Genomic DNA, 13,951 nt, shown 5'->3' on the forward strand with positions numbered 1-13,951 from the left:
ATTTTGCCTGCCTGGAACACAGTAGCGTCCTGTAGCGTCTGGCTTTTCATTGGTCCCATCACAGGCGTGTTTGGGGTGTTGCTTGTTCCATCAGCTCACTATCACAGCACTGAGCTGTGCTATTAGTTAACACCAAAACGATGTTCGTTCTGAACAAAAACTGTTACTTTGACGAGTACTTCTAGTTTTTTTTTTTTTTAATAATACAAAAATATCCTCAGTGGTGTCTGTTTTTCCACCTTACATAGTTCTAGCACTTCTGAAAAAAATCCAAATTACAAAATACACAAACGTAATTAAATACATACAGTATATCAAAAAAGCATGCATTGGAGACAGTAAGTCTGTCTTGACTCATTTTGCAAAGGTAAGCTGTGGTTTTCCAGTGCATGGTTAATGAAATCATTTTATTCTATGAAGATTTTTTTCAAAGGAAAGTTCCCAGAATGCAAGTTTAAACTACAACTTTTACCTTTACAGATGACTTTATTTGTGACCACTACAGTGTAATTCCTAATGCTGAACTGGTTATAGCAATGCAAAAATATATATATTCTGATTATCCAACAGGCTCCTCACAAGTAAGCAGAACATAAAACTAGAGTAAAACCCTTAAAGGTACAGTAAAATCGACTCATTGAACGCTGAATCGACTAGATGGCCCTGAATACTACAACATTTACACTAAAGCCTTGTAGTTGCAAACTGACTTGAAGGAGTTTCAGAAATGTAAAATCAGACAAAAAAAATGTAATGAAATTGATCTTTAATATCACCTGTTGAGTGGGGTGTGAATACTGAACGATTTATAACAGTAGGCAGATTCAGAATACACTCAAATGATCAGTAAGTCAATTTAAAGGGAATTTGCCAAAAGAATAACACTGCTCTGGTGATGCTCTACGTGGATTACAGAGCGTTTCTTTCTAGAACGATGGGCAGCGGATCAACGTTTAGCTTGATGTGAAGAACCGTTGCATGTGAACAGGCACAGTTTTCAATCGGAAATTTTGATTGGTCTCCGAGCGTTTTATTTTGAAATCATGATACAAAAACGTGACAGAAATATATAAAGAAATTAAAAATGCTAACTCAATGTGTCATGAAATGAGGCGAGAGCCCATCGCCAATATGCTACATAAACCCCTCGTGAGGGATGAAACTAATAAAATACAGTTTGTCCCTTTTCAACCAGTAACTTGCCAAAATTCATAGTCAGGAATGATAACAAATGGAGATCCATGTTTGTACATTGTGCTGTGCTTGTGCAACCATGTCATGTTGTGGATCTGATTTATTTGGGTGCAGAGGAAACAGCTTGAGTGAGGCAGGACTGCAGTCCAGGCAGAGAGGCCCAGCGGAGTGGGCTTTTTTTTGTTGTTGCTTTTTTTGCTTTTTTGTTGTTGCATTGGGCTGTGCAGACATCACATGCACTCGAACTCGTCAATGCGCTGTTTGGTGTTTCCTGACCGGATCTGTCTGAGGGTCTTGTACTTGTCTCGTCCTGCCTTCATGTTCTCTGCGTGGATCATGTCGTTCATCGTTTTCTTGCTCTCGTCCCGAGCGTTGGCCAGCTCCGAGCTCAAAGCCTGGAAGTACAGACGCGGCGGCATTAATACGTCTCACAGCAGTTTGTTATCACGGACACACGAGACTCGTTCTCCTCCCTGAATGTGCAAACACCACGTTCTCAGTGATTCACATCTGCTTTTTGAGCCAACCACATCTGTTTACAATGTAGCAATCCTTCTCTATTTGTTTCTCTTAATCTTCTTTTTCTCCATCGTAAAAATTGATTTATTAGAGAAATCGAGAGGCGATGATCGATTTATCTCATCAGTCTATGAGAGTAGCCAGTGTATTTATAAACACATATTTGCACTTCAACACTGAAGCTGTAGAGGGACAAACTGAAGGAAGAAAAGCAGTAATGAAACCCACTTGCCCATTTTATTCTTAAATTAAAATGAAAAAAACATTAAAAAAGCCCTTTAAAATGCAGCTGTGTGTCTTATAAGATCGAAACTTTACAATTAGCCTCTCGATCTATCGATCCAATCATTTCTTTACGGATCAAACTTGATGAGCGAAGACTTACGAGTAGATGTTTCTGCAAGCGCTCGTTCTTCTCGGCCTCGGTCATGCGCTCCTCTTCGCTGCGGTCCTTGTACGCGACGGCGGCTCCGAACTCGGCGCTGGCCTCGGCGCTGCTCTCGTCGTCCTCGTCGTTCTCGTCGTTCTCCGCGCTGGGGGGCTCCTGAACGTGAGACACCATCACCTTGTTTCTGAGCTCCTCTTTAGTCTTCTCCAGGTCCTCCTGCACCGTGGTGGCCTGAGGGGACAGAGAGCGACAGCAACACAAGTCACGCGACAATCCATCCCATAGTTTTCTCTAATCTCCAGAGAACTTCGGAGGACGACTTGTGCTTCGGAATTTGTTGAACAATAAATTAAAACCGCTGAGAGAGTGAAAATGGAGTGCAGAGCCAATTATGAGTAAGGCTGGAATTTCAACTGAAACTAAACCGTTTGCCAAAAAATACACGATATGGAAACCAGCACTTAGCACTTAGAAGACGGAACATCATAATGGTGCACAAGAGACACGACAGGATTTCCTCGGCACAAAGACGGCCTTCACCGCCGCAAACGGCATGAGTCACCCTGCCCATAAAGAAGAAGAAGGGGCTGGCCTGGCACACAGCGTTTAAACCTAAAGAGACGCTGTGAGCTTTCACACCCCCCCCCAGAAACACACAACAACAAGACCTCAGGAATGTCCTCACTGTGGGACAACATGATCAGCAGAATGTCAGATTGATTAACAGTCTGCTATTCACGCTGCTATGGTCATATGCACGATGTAAAAACTCAAACAAACACTTTCTTTTCATGTCATGAGTTCTAATGTCTTTTGTACTTTAATCTTCAACAACTGCAACCACAGGAAGAAGACTGGTTAGTGTAGATCAGATCATACCTTCTCTTGCCACTCCACCGCCTCTTCTTCCTTCTTCTTCTTGGCATCCTCCAGGAGGGAAATCTTGGAAGTCAGATCAGCCAACTCTGTCGCCTGAAAGCACGTTCTTTTTCTTTTAGTTTTTCTTGATATTTGAAGCGTCAGAACACTCATTTCTTTCATATAGTTTTGGATAACTGACCAGGTGTTCCTGGTTCTTCATCTGGTTCTCCGACTGTTGCAGCAGCGCCTCCTTGGCGTCCTCGGCGCCCTTCAGATCGGCCTCCAGGCGCTCGGCCTCCACCTGAGCGCTCTTCCTCTCCACCTCCAACTCCAGAGCCCTCTGCGTTTGCTCCTCCAGCTCTGTGCAGACACACGTTCACAGAGAAAGCACTAAAGGTCAGCACTGCGTGACAAACAACACCGTCAGCATTCACCACAGAACGTGCACGCTTCTCTAACGGGTCGCTCACCATGTTGGGCTATTTTCGTCTGCTCCTCGATCTGCTTTAACCTCTCCATTAGTTCCTCCTTCTCCTTCTCAATCTTTTCCTTTTCCTTTTCGGCGACTTCTCTTTTCCTCTTTTCGTTCTCCAGCAGAGCTCTAATGGAAACAGAAACAGTAATCATAGATCATCCCCATATTATACACGGGGTGTTTAAAAGTACAGTAGTTTACACATCCATAATACAGGTTTTACAGTTCAAAACATCAAACGTCTCTTACCTCTCCATCTTCTTGTGATTCTTCTCCTCCCGAGCCTGAGCCTTCATCTGCTGCACTTCAATGGTGTCGGGTTTGCGGCGGCGCATGTACAGCTCGTGGTTCCCCATGCAAAGAGCCAGGATGCGCTTGTTGATGCGCAGTCTCGGAGCGTAGAATACAAAGTCCTAAAACGGCGACATTAGAGATTGAGGAGACTAGGAGCGATACGCAGACGTACACACAGAAGTTGTCCGTTATTGAGGGGTAACATACGGGTGCTTTCTTGTCGATTGGTTTGATGACAAACTTCTTGTCATTAAAGGAAATGTTCCTGATTTCACTCCAAGGAAATCCAATTTTGGGCGTCATTCTGTTGAAGACAATGCAAAAAAAAAAAAAAACTCGGCGTCAGCTGCATGACATCGGACAGGAACACAAATTGTGAGCGTGTGCATTCTCGCTGTGGCGGAATCACTTACTTGTCATTTTGTTCATAGATGTTGAGCCCCAAAGCGTCCACTCCCAAAAACAGTTCCGTTCCTTTCTTGTTCTTGATGTTGAAGTAGTTGACTCCGTACATCTCCAGATCTTGAGCGATCTTCAGATACTCCATCATGGACTCCTCTCTGTGGACAAATAACAAGTGTCTTTAACCAGCGCTACGGAGAGACGGATTAAGGAGCACGTATACACACACTTCAGCCAGTATTTTTTGGGGGAAAGGTGGTAAAAGAAGATCCTTCGTTGAAGGAGCAGGTCTCTTCTTCGAACGCTACCTCATCATGCTCTTGTGTTCTTCGTGCCACACTTGAATCCTCTCCTCCCACTGGTCCTTGTTGAGTTTGTGCTGGTCCAGAACTCTGAGGAGACGAGACATCAGAGTGTGAGACGCCACGCAGAGACACACTGGCCCGACAGGTGACGTCTATCGGACATCGACTATCATTAACCTGGCGACATAAACCCGCGTTACCTCTGAGGGAGCAGCTGTTCACCGGACAGATAGCCTGGCGTGTGGACTTCCTTGTTGTAGTCGGCGTACTTGGCCTGCACTGCGTAGGAGGCCAGGAGGACTGCGGTCTCTGGAGGGCAGTAGATGTCGTCGTTTAGGATCCCCTCCTTCACCTGCAGGAAGAACAGCCGCTGTGTGGCATCTTGGATTAACTCCTCCGTCACATCCTCGGGGAAGAACTTGGCGCGGAACTTAAACAGCAGCGGGCTTTCCTTCCTCACATCCTGGGCCGTCACCTAAAATAAAGCGTGACCCGGGTGAGGGGGTAGAGGTTATGCTTCTGTAGATAGACTTGAGTTCAATTTTGACAAAGAAAGGCAAAACAGATATTGTGTTAGACGTTGTAGTGAGGATCTCACCTTCTTATTGAGCTTGAGCCATGTGGAGAAACCCTTCGTATCCTGGTATTGGAGTCCAAAGTACCAAACCTCTCGCAGCCCGATGGTCTTAACAACCTGGAAACGTGAAAGCACAAGTATTGTGTGATCCTCTACACAACACGAGCACGCAGTGAACAGTGAACCGCAGGCAACAGGTGCCATCGTCATCTACTGCATGTTTGTTGTTGTTTCATACACTCAAAAACAGCAAATACTAATTATTTTGTGACATAAAAAAGAGCATCCTAATCCTGCATGTGATAAAAATAGAAACATAAATAAACAAATGTGACGGCATCCCCAGAATTGTTTTTCAGAATAAAGTATATGCTCCTTAGACAATTTAATAACTGTATTTTCTAGATAAAGCAGAGGTTAACCCATATATGTTACAATGGCAAATAAAATGTATTAAATTGGCATTGTTATGTACCTAACAAGTTATAGAACTATTACAGTTATTAGTTTTTTTTACACTGTAGTTGAAAATAAAGCTCCATGCCAATTACCTGCTGCTAATAGTTTCATGAAATGTTGTTTTTATGTAACAACATTAATAATACCACACAAGAATGTCACAGTCACTGTAAATCATCTGTTTTCATACCTGGTCAAAGAGCTGCTTTCCTGTTGTATTTGGCTGAATGGCGAATTCCAGTTCAGCGTCCATTGTAGTGACTCTCACACTAATCTGAGGAAGAGAGCGCATTGGAAGAATGAGGGGGGATATTTGGGGGATATATAAATATCTCACATACATATTGTGCTAAAATTCAAAAGAGCAAATGACCTTTGTATGTCTTCATTATCATTCTTGGCATCATCAGGAGATTATTATAAATGGTTTCATTTTTAGGAAACACTGAATCCCTCGATGCTTTAACTAAAATAAAGAATTTGAAAATGTCTCAATGTTGCCCCCTAGTGGTATTATTTAATAGAAATAATCATCAGAATGCCACATGAGAATGATTAGAAAAGATGATATAATGACATATAATCATACATACAGTGGCTGATCAGCTCTTTTTGAATAAACCTGGCTGTGCTCAAGCAGCAGAGGTGCACACACAACCCTCTGTGCACACCCTCCACAGGACACACACGCCTACTGTGAACAACCGGCTAAACCACGCCGGCATCAACCCTGAAAAATGTTAGACGTGTGGAGGATTCGATCGTGTCTCAAGGTCCCCGCCTAGTCAGCGACGAAACGTGCCAATCTGGCTCCGTCTTAGTATAGAACTTATCTACAGGAAGTAACCACATCCTCTGTGGCTGTGAGGCACTGCTGCTGCTGAACACTGAGCTCTCATGAGAGTCGCCTACATCCTGCCGTGTGTCAAGCGACCCGCCAGCTATCTGCTAAGCTATCTGCACAAGCAGCATTCAACCAGAGCAGGCTTTGATAAGTAGGCTCATCCTCTACAGGTAGCACGCTTTGTGACAGCTATTTAGCCAGTGAGGCACTGCTCTTAAGAGATGATATGTCAAGAGTCAAATGAATATATTTAACCTTAAAACCCCCCTCAATGAGGTCGCCCAGAGAATAAATTCATTCTGTACTGAGTAAACCGACCATGTAGGCATTTTCTCTGTCCTCTTAAGAGATGACGAAAACAGCAGCAAGCATGTCTGTTGAGAAATAACTGTGCAGGCTGAGGCCCACGCCTGCCCGGGACAACAATGGTATGCATTATTTCCCAGTTGCGGGGCCTGATTAGAGTTGCGTTCTTTCCCCATTCATGTCAGCAGGACCCCATTTACTGCTCAGGATACTTGCCCCCGTCATCTCACTTCCTGTCATCACCAGGGGCAGAATGAGTTGTAGTGAAAACCTACAATCTGGGCCCTACGCCGAACTACACCTCCAGTCATCTAGAGTAGACGTACCGCTCTTTAAACAAAGTATGAACTTTCATGAGCATCTGCTTCACTAGAGTGTAGATTAGAGTTCACTTCATGTGACCAGCCCTGCTGTGGGTTCAGCGCTTTCGTTTCCTGTGACAGAGCGGCTAATTCTGCCAGAAAAAGGAACTGTACTCGAACATTTTCTGCCTGGTTAGGGTGTGTCTCTCATGGCCAGAATTCAAAAACACTTAACACCCTATTATTAGGACACGCTCAAAAAAACACCCCTCTCGGGACAGCGCGTCGAGTTTCCATGACCTATTCTCAACACTTTTAACAACTTTGACAAAGCTTCACATTTAGAGGCACGGGTGACAGTGTTGTTGTTGAATCACCTCTATAATGTGAAGCTCTCTTCAAGAGTCCTCTGCTTCACTGACTGCCTGAAATGTTGGGTTATTTCCAATATCTCTGTTTACTTTATCCTTATTCATACAACTGTCATACTCCTTCTATTGACCGCACAGTAACCAGAAAGGCTCCTGTGTTAGTGTGCCTCGCCTTTGAGTTATCAAACCAACTCATCACTTCATAACTAAATCATAGCTCTGAAATTAAATAATATGAAAAACTAAAGATGGTATAAAAGTATACTGACTTATTATTTAAATACATCCAGAGAGAAATGCCACAAGCATGGTTGAAATCTATTCTATTTCAGACTCTATTCGTACATATTGTAATGCTGAAAACTCTTAACTGAACTGTAAAACAGAAAACACGAGAGCTGTATGACTGACAGTATTGAAAGCTGTATTAACCCCATCAAGAGAGACAAAACCCGCTGACCATCATTTGTTGTCGTGGACAAGTTTGTTTTAAAATCAGATGGCCGTTAGGAAGCATCAGCAACAACGGAGAGGTTAACCTAAAAGTGAACTCTAAGAAACACACCTTGTGAGGAAGAGGAAGCAAAACTACAGAAATTCACTGAACACAGGTGTTCAGCATTCAGTCAGTTACCACCACCCTTACATTCCCACACCGGTGTTACCGCTGTGTGCCGTTCACAACCACAACAGGCAACAATGAAGACACCGCTCAGTGGTTTTAAGAGCGAGAGGGAACTGCAATGTTGACCGACAGCTTCATTACGTATGTGGATCACAGGATTTGGGAGCAGGATTGTCGTCATTTAATTTTACTTCTCAAACAATACAAGGCGAAGCCGCTTTATTCGAGCGGTCAACTGAGCGTTGCAGCACGTGTAATGCGCCATCTTAAGTAATGTACATCTAGTATTTGAAATCTTCATTCTAACCATGTCACTCCCAGCAGCATACAGTTAACAGTTATTAGGTATAACGTCAAGCTGAATATGAAGCGTGAGAAATGTGGGAAAATGTGACGGTGACGGCCAAATCTGTCTTGAGGCGCGGCACAACAGACTTGTAACTATGATGATGTTAGCACTCGAAGCTGAAAGGGTAATCATGTGAGAAAAACAATGAGCATGTTTATGTCCTCTAAAGCCCATACACACACACACACACACACACACACACACACACACGTTACCCTTCACTACAGTGCTGTGTTTGTAGAGGGCCAACAGGAGCGCATCTATACGACAACAAAACAGTTCAGATCCTGGTGAGTAAAAGCACGAGTGCTCTATTGACACTGGTCCCAACGAGCTTTTAATAAGAACATCCACCGTGGTGATATACTGCTGCTTCATCCCCTCCAATAATCTACATCCTGTTTACTGTTAAGCTGACTCATCACCAGCTAACACACTTGTCCTTCTTTACCCCATTCATTTTGGTATTTTATCAGTCATTTAATTATCATTCTGATGACATATTGCCTTCCTTTCTGACCCCTGCCATCTTGTTTGCCAGCTGTAAGCCTCCTACTGACCAAGTACGGGCTGTTTTATCCCGACTGCTGTTGTCTGCCAAGTCTCCTTTTGGATCAAAATCCACAGTTATATTGTTACCGCCATATACACAAAAATATGTAGACCCAACAACAACACCAGGCGGCAACATGTAGGTGTAATACTTGTCTGACTATATTCCCTTTTCCAATATACATTGTATGTACCTAATACGACATTTTATACCTAGTTCCATGTTTCCAGCGTAGTCCAATCCTACAGGGTGTGGCAGTAATGCACTACTGTGTTTACTATTGCTCACTGTAGTGCTCTGTTTATGCTATTCTTTCATCAAGTACACAGTTTGTTGGCTTGAAGGTTGTACTAGACACTTCCATTACAACGAGGGGCCAAATAATCATAACATCCATTTGTCATGTCCTTTTAATGTGTAATTGTAATATTTTAATGTCTGTAACGGTAGATTATATCCAATCCTGTATGATCTAAACGGAAAATTATGTTTTCTTTTATTCCAATAGCAGCTTTAGCAATAGACAAAAAACAGAGGATAATAAGTTCATATTAAAGTAAAAATAAATAAATAAATAACAACAAAGGACTTACTTTCAGAAGTTTGATTTTCTCACTACCTCCAAACAGAAAACATTGAACTCGCTACTTGTGTGTAAAAAAAGGTTTTGATTGTAGTTTGTCCGCCACCTCCACCTCCACACACACCGTTAATCTGCTCTGCTATGTGCACTATACAGACTTATTTAATCCCCTGCTTGCATACCGCTGGGTGTTTCCATTTACCATTTCTCCACAGCCACACTTGTTAAAAGTTTGGTCGGAGAAAACAGCATCTGTCGAGGTTTCTACATAACAGGCTTTAATGGTAAATTCGGCTCAAAGTTTTGTGTAATAAGTTAACAGGAGGCCGTTTCTGTATTCGGGGATAAAAGGGTGCTGTATAAGTGTTAATGTTATTTACGTTAATTTTATTTTTGTCACTTAAGCGCTTGAGAAAAATGGCCTATCTCAAATATCTAAATTGAGGGTGCTTCCTTAAAAAAAAGCAGATAATAAGCCGCAACTACACATCAACATTTAAATATCGATATATGCAAAACTGATATCCACTAAAATGTACAATATAACACTGATAAACACAGACAGAAATACAGCAGGTCCTGAACTTGTTGCACTGCTGTAATGCAATCTAAAGTGGAGCATGGCATCCGAGGACCGCGCTAGGGGGAGAGGCAGGGAGGAGAATAGAGAGACTGTGATGTGAAAGTCCTTATAAGGCTGCAGGCGAGGAAACTACCAGAGAGGAACTGATGTAAGAGCAGAAACCTTGAGTCACAACATGGCTTCCTTGGGAAACTGAAGCACTGCCAAGAGGAGTCCAGCAAACTCAGAGCTTCTCAATAATTATTGCTTTTGTGAGACGTCAAAGCTGTTACACTACATAAATCACCAAAACGGTTCATGGAAAAAGGCTATTTTTGAAGGGACAGAATGAATTTTACTCCCTGACCCGGTTTGTTGTGGCTGTGACTATAAAATCGGAGGAACAACTTCCACTGGGAGCAGTTAGCTTTGGATCATTTGCTGAATCAGTGTCTGCTTTCTTCTGCCAAACGTCGAGTCTACTGCAGTGTCTTACTAAAGGAAACGGCCCACTGAGTGTTGCAATAACAGGTCTAGGTTTTAGCAATTTCATCACCGATACGTTACTTTACTGGATCCATACATAGCTTCTCTTGGTGGTCGCTAGTTCATACGTTTAGTGTTGGAATACAAGCCTTGTTGTCTAGATATCCCAGAATCCTGTACGTCATAATTTACGCCCTGTTTATTTTGAGAGGATCTCGCCACTTCCTCTTGAACCGTCTATGCCGTCCACTACTAGTTTCCTCTGTCCTAGCTCTTTATTATGTGCAGGCGAAGGTCTCTACAAACACAGCTGCAGTGTCCCTGTGCTAATGTGAGCTGATGGCGACTGCCAAACAGATTCTTCAGAGGTCTGTCAGGTCCCCAGCTGTTACTCCAGTAGCTGCTGCACACAACACAGGCTACTAGTGTTGTACAGAGTCTCTCTGCAGAGATCTGGCCCAAAGACAAGCACTAAGTGGAGGACTAAGAATACATATAGAGAGAACAGCAGCGAGAAACACTAACAATGCTAATTTCTATAAGTACAGTACAGGACGTCTGAAGGTCCTCCTACCACAAACAGGATACCGACCGTATGTAATTCTAACCAATGTTTCACTTCTTTAAAATTGTTACGGTCTTGGGCAAATAATTCTACTTTCAATTCAAAGCAGCATTAAATGTGCCAATGTTAATTGCCCCAGAAGCACAATGTGATAACATAAAATGGCCCTGTGAAGGCTGATGTGATAAGGGGAATTCCTTCCAGGAAGAGGAGGGTAGTGAACACTTTAAGTATGCACTTTAAATGCCAGGATGCTATGGCTTTTTTTTTTTTTTCTTCAAGTTGACAGCTGGAAAAAAAATACAGAGGAAGTAAAAGCAGAAACAATGCGGCAGGAAGAAATCAGCCACAAACTCTGGTACCATTTGTACTTCTGCTTTAAATTTTTGGAAGTCCACAGGTTTAATGCTACGTCAACGGTGATAAAATACACAATATAGTTTTTATAATAACGGGTAAATTATGAAAGGGTAGTGATGCACAAGATGATCCCATGATGCTCCATTGATATTCATTAATATAGTGATATAATGAATTAAAGTGGCTACACTGTGCCATCTAAATGGCTTTGTACACAGCATCAGCTCCATCACATGGGTCACGCCTGTCTCTTTTTGTAGCATCACGTCTCTTTCATTGTCAGAGTGAGCACGTCGGCCTTACAGACTGTGAATAAGAAGGATGGCAGACAGATTTCCGGTTCTATATGAACTTGCAAATTCAAAAAAGCGTGACGCTGACTCAAAAGCCCAAACTCATGCTTTCACCAAACAGAGGAGATGGGTTGGACCCCACTTTCCCCTCAGCGTGCAGCTGACGAAGGCACAGAGAGAGCCGGGCTTTGCCTGATGCTGCTTGAAGAAAACAAAAGAGTCAAGTCTGAGTCAACCATCTCTTTGTTCACAGCTACAAATCTGTGAAGCTCTGGGTGCTTCTTCATGTGATATCACAACATTTTGACATATTTCTCTTAACAGTGGCAATAAAGCACAGTAGTTCATGGTGCCTGCCCCCTTTGTGCCACCTCCCCCGTTTTAAGTTTGCCTCCATTTGCTCCAGATTTTGGGCTGCACAGCTGGCCCTGAATGACAGTTGAAATCCCTCCTTGTTAGACGTGAGTGAAAGGGAGGCCTAGCTGGTTAGCTCGTGCAGGCCACACAGTCGATGAGAGCCCACAGCCTAAATGTGATTATCTTGAGTGTGGAGAGAAAGCTCACAGTACCGTAATAACGTAAGAACGCCTAAATGAATGATCTGATTTAAGGTGCTAATTTTAATGAACAAACGGGCGGGCGCGCGCACGCGCACACATCTAACGGAAAGTACCCCCGAGTCTAACGGGACGTAAAGGGGGCTAAAACACCGCAATGTGTACCAGAGATGCATTTAGGGTTGATTTAAGGTTAATTTTAAGCACCAGTGTCAAAAAAATAAACCTAATTGTAAAGATATTATGGGGCGAGAGAGCGACAGACAAAATACCGTAACGTTAGTTTTTTTTCACATGATAACGTTAATGCGTGTTCATTCTTACCGTCTTCGGCATCTTTCCTTTCTTTTACGTCCGGCTCAGGTTTTATTGAGAAAAAAAAAAAAGTTATTAAATCAGACGACCGGTTAGCGAGACCAGCAGAAAACTTTTTCCCATTAGAACAAACGGCGCCAACCGAACGTCTCGAGGACACGAACGTTACTTCTCGCTTTGACCACGAAGAAGAACAAATTTTCAACCGAGTGGGTTTTTTTTTTTCTTTGTTTCGCCTTAAAGTGAAATGGCTCGAGCTTGATTTCCTGCTAACGGTACCCCCGACTGCAAAGACCACACCCAGGCCGATGACAGTATAGCAGTCAGCCAGACAGAGAAAAGAGGGTTCAGGCCGGCAGACTCCGCCTGCTGCAGCCGCATCATCATGTGCTGACTCTCGGTCACAGCCCAAAATGTTCACCAACACTCTCTCTTTCTCTCTCTCTCTCTCTTTCTCTCTATCTCTCAGGCAGCAGACACTTTAACACAGATCCATATGTTACTGTTGTGACCCTCTAAATGTGGACTACATCACATAACCGTTAAAGCAGGCCCATTAAAGGTGCTGTCACTTTAAATCATTTTAAACACTCAAACAGAAGGGGGCCACATTCAATTAAGGGTTTGTTCAGTCTGCCTGTAACCAACACAAACATGATAGATAATAATCATGAAATTCCATTAATTGTTTTAGAGGAGGGAAGAAAACCTAAAATACAGGCTACTAAACAGATTTAACTATGAGAGAATAGTCTACTTAGTAGTTTTAAATCTCTTAAGCTTATATATTTCCAACCAATATATTTATTTTAATTTTAAACGGTGGTCTTATTTCTTAGGCTGCTCACATCCAGTAGACCACATGTAGTGTTTGTACCATGAAGGTCTGACATAGATCACTTTTTCTCTTTCACTTTTGCTTCTGAAGAAAGTGAATGTAATGAGCAGTACTATGCCCTTAATGGAGGTCATGTAGAGACACTGCAGCTATGCTTCCCCTGCATCCAGATAAAGAGGGGTTGAATCAATACTGACACTCACTTCAGCATAGTTTTTCTAACGTTAATTACAGGAGGCAGACACAATAGTGCATGGGATACAACTGACACTTTGAGGTAACTTCACAGTTGCACTTCTGCAAAGTTTGGTTTATGAGGTTAAATTAATGTCATAAAAGATATCCCTTCTGTAGTTTGAAACAGAGAGAGAGAGACAACCAACAGAGCTCTAAAGACAATGTAAATGACGACCAACGAGTTATATCACACGTCCACAGTGAGAGCATATTATTCCTAAGTGTTCAGCTTGTGTGGTCAGATTTGAAGAAGAAATAATAATGTATTTGTGTAACACAATAGCCTTTTGTCATGAAAGCTTAGATTGTTTTGTTGTGCTCCCTGTGTAAA

At 42.7% G+C, this 13,951-nt stretch overlaps 1 protein-coding gene across 1 annotated transcript; it reads right to left on the reverse strand.

The window, feature by feature from the left end:
• Positions 1-749: 749 nt before the first annotated feature.
• msna (moesin a) lies at positions 750-12,860 on the reverse strand. Its single transcript, XM_076101191.1, has 13 exons — positions 12,555-12,860; positions 5,665-5,748; positions 5,037-5,132; positions 4,639-4,913; positions 4,442-4,525; positions 4,145-4,291; positions 3,939-4,035; positions 3,687-3,850; positions 3,433-3,563; positions 3,162-3,322; positions 2,981-3,073; positions 2,099-2,332; positions 750-1,589 (listed from the first exon to the last, which is right to left on the reverse strand). The coding sequence occupies exons 1-13, from the start codon at positions 12,564-12,566 to the stop codon at positions 1,425-1,427; spliced, it is 1,743 nt and encodes a 580-aa protein (XP_075957306.1). The 5' UTR covers positions 12,567-12,860; the 3' UTR covers positions 750-1,424.
• Between the last annotated feature and the right edge of the window lie 1,091 nt (positions 12,861-13,951).

Source organism: Anarhichas minor, unplaced genomic scaffold (assembly GCF_050575085.1).
Source record: "Anarhichas minor isolate MPS153535 unplaced genomic scaffold, ASM5057508v1 ptg000027l, whole genome shotgun sequence".
NCBI lineage: Eukaryota > Metazoa > Chordata > Actinopteri > Perciformes > Anarhichadidae > Anarhichas > Anarhichas minor.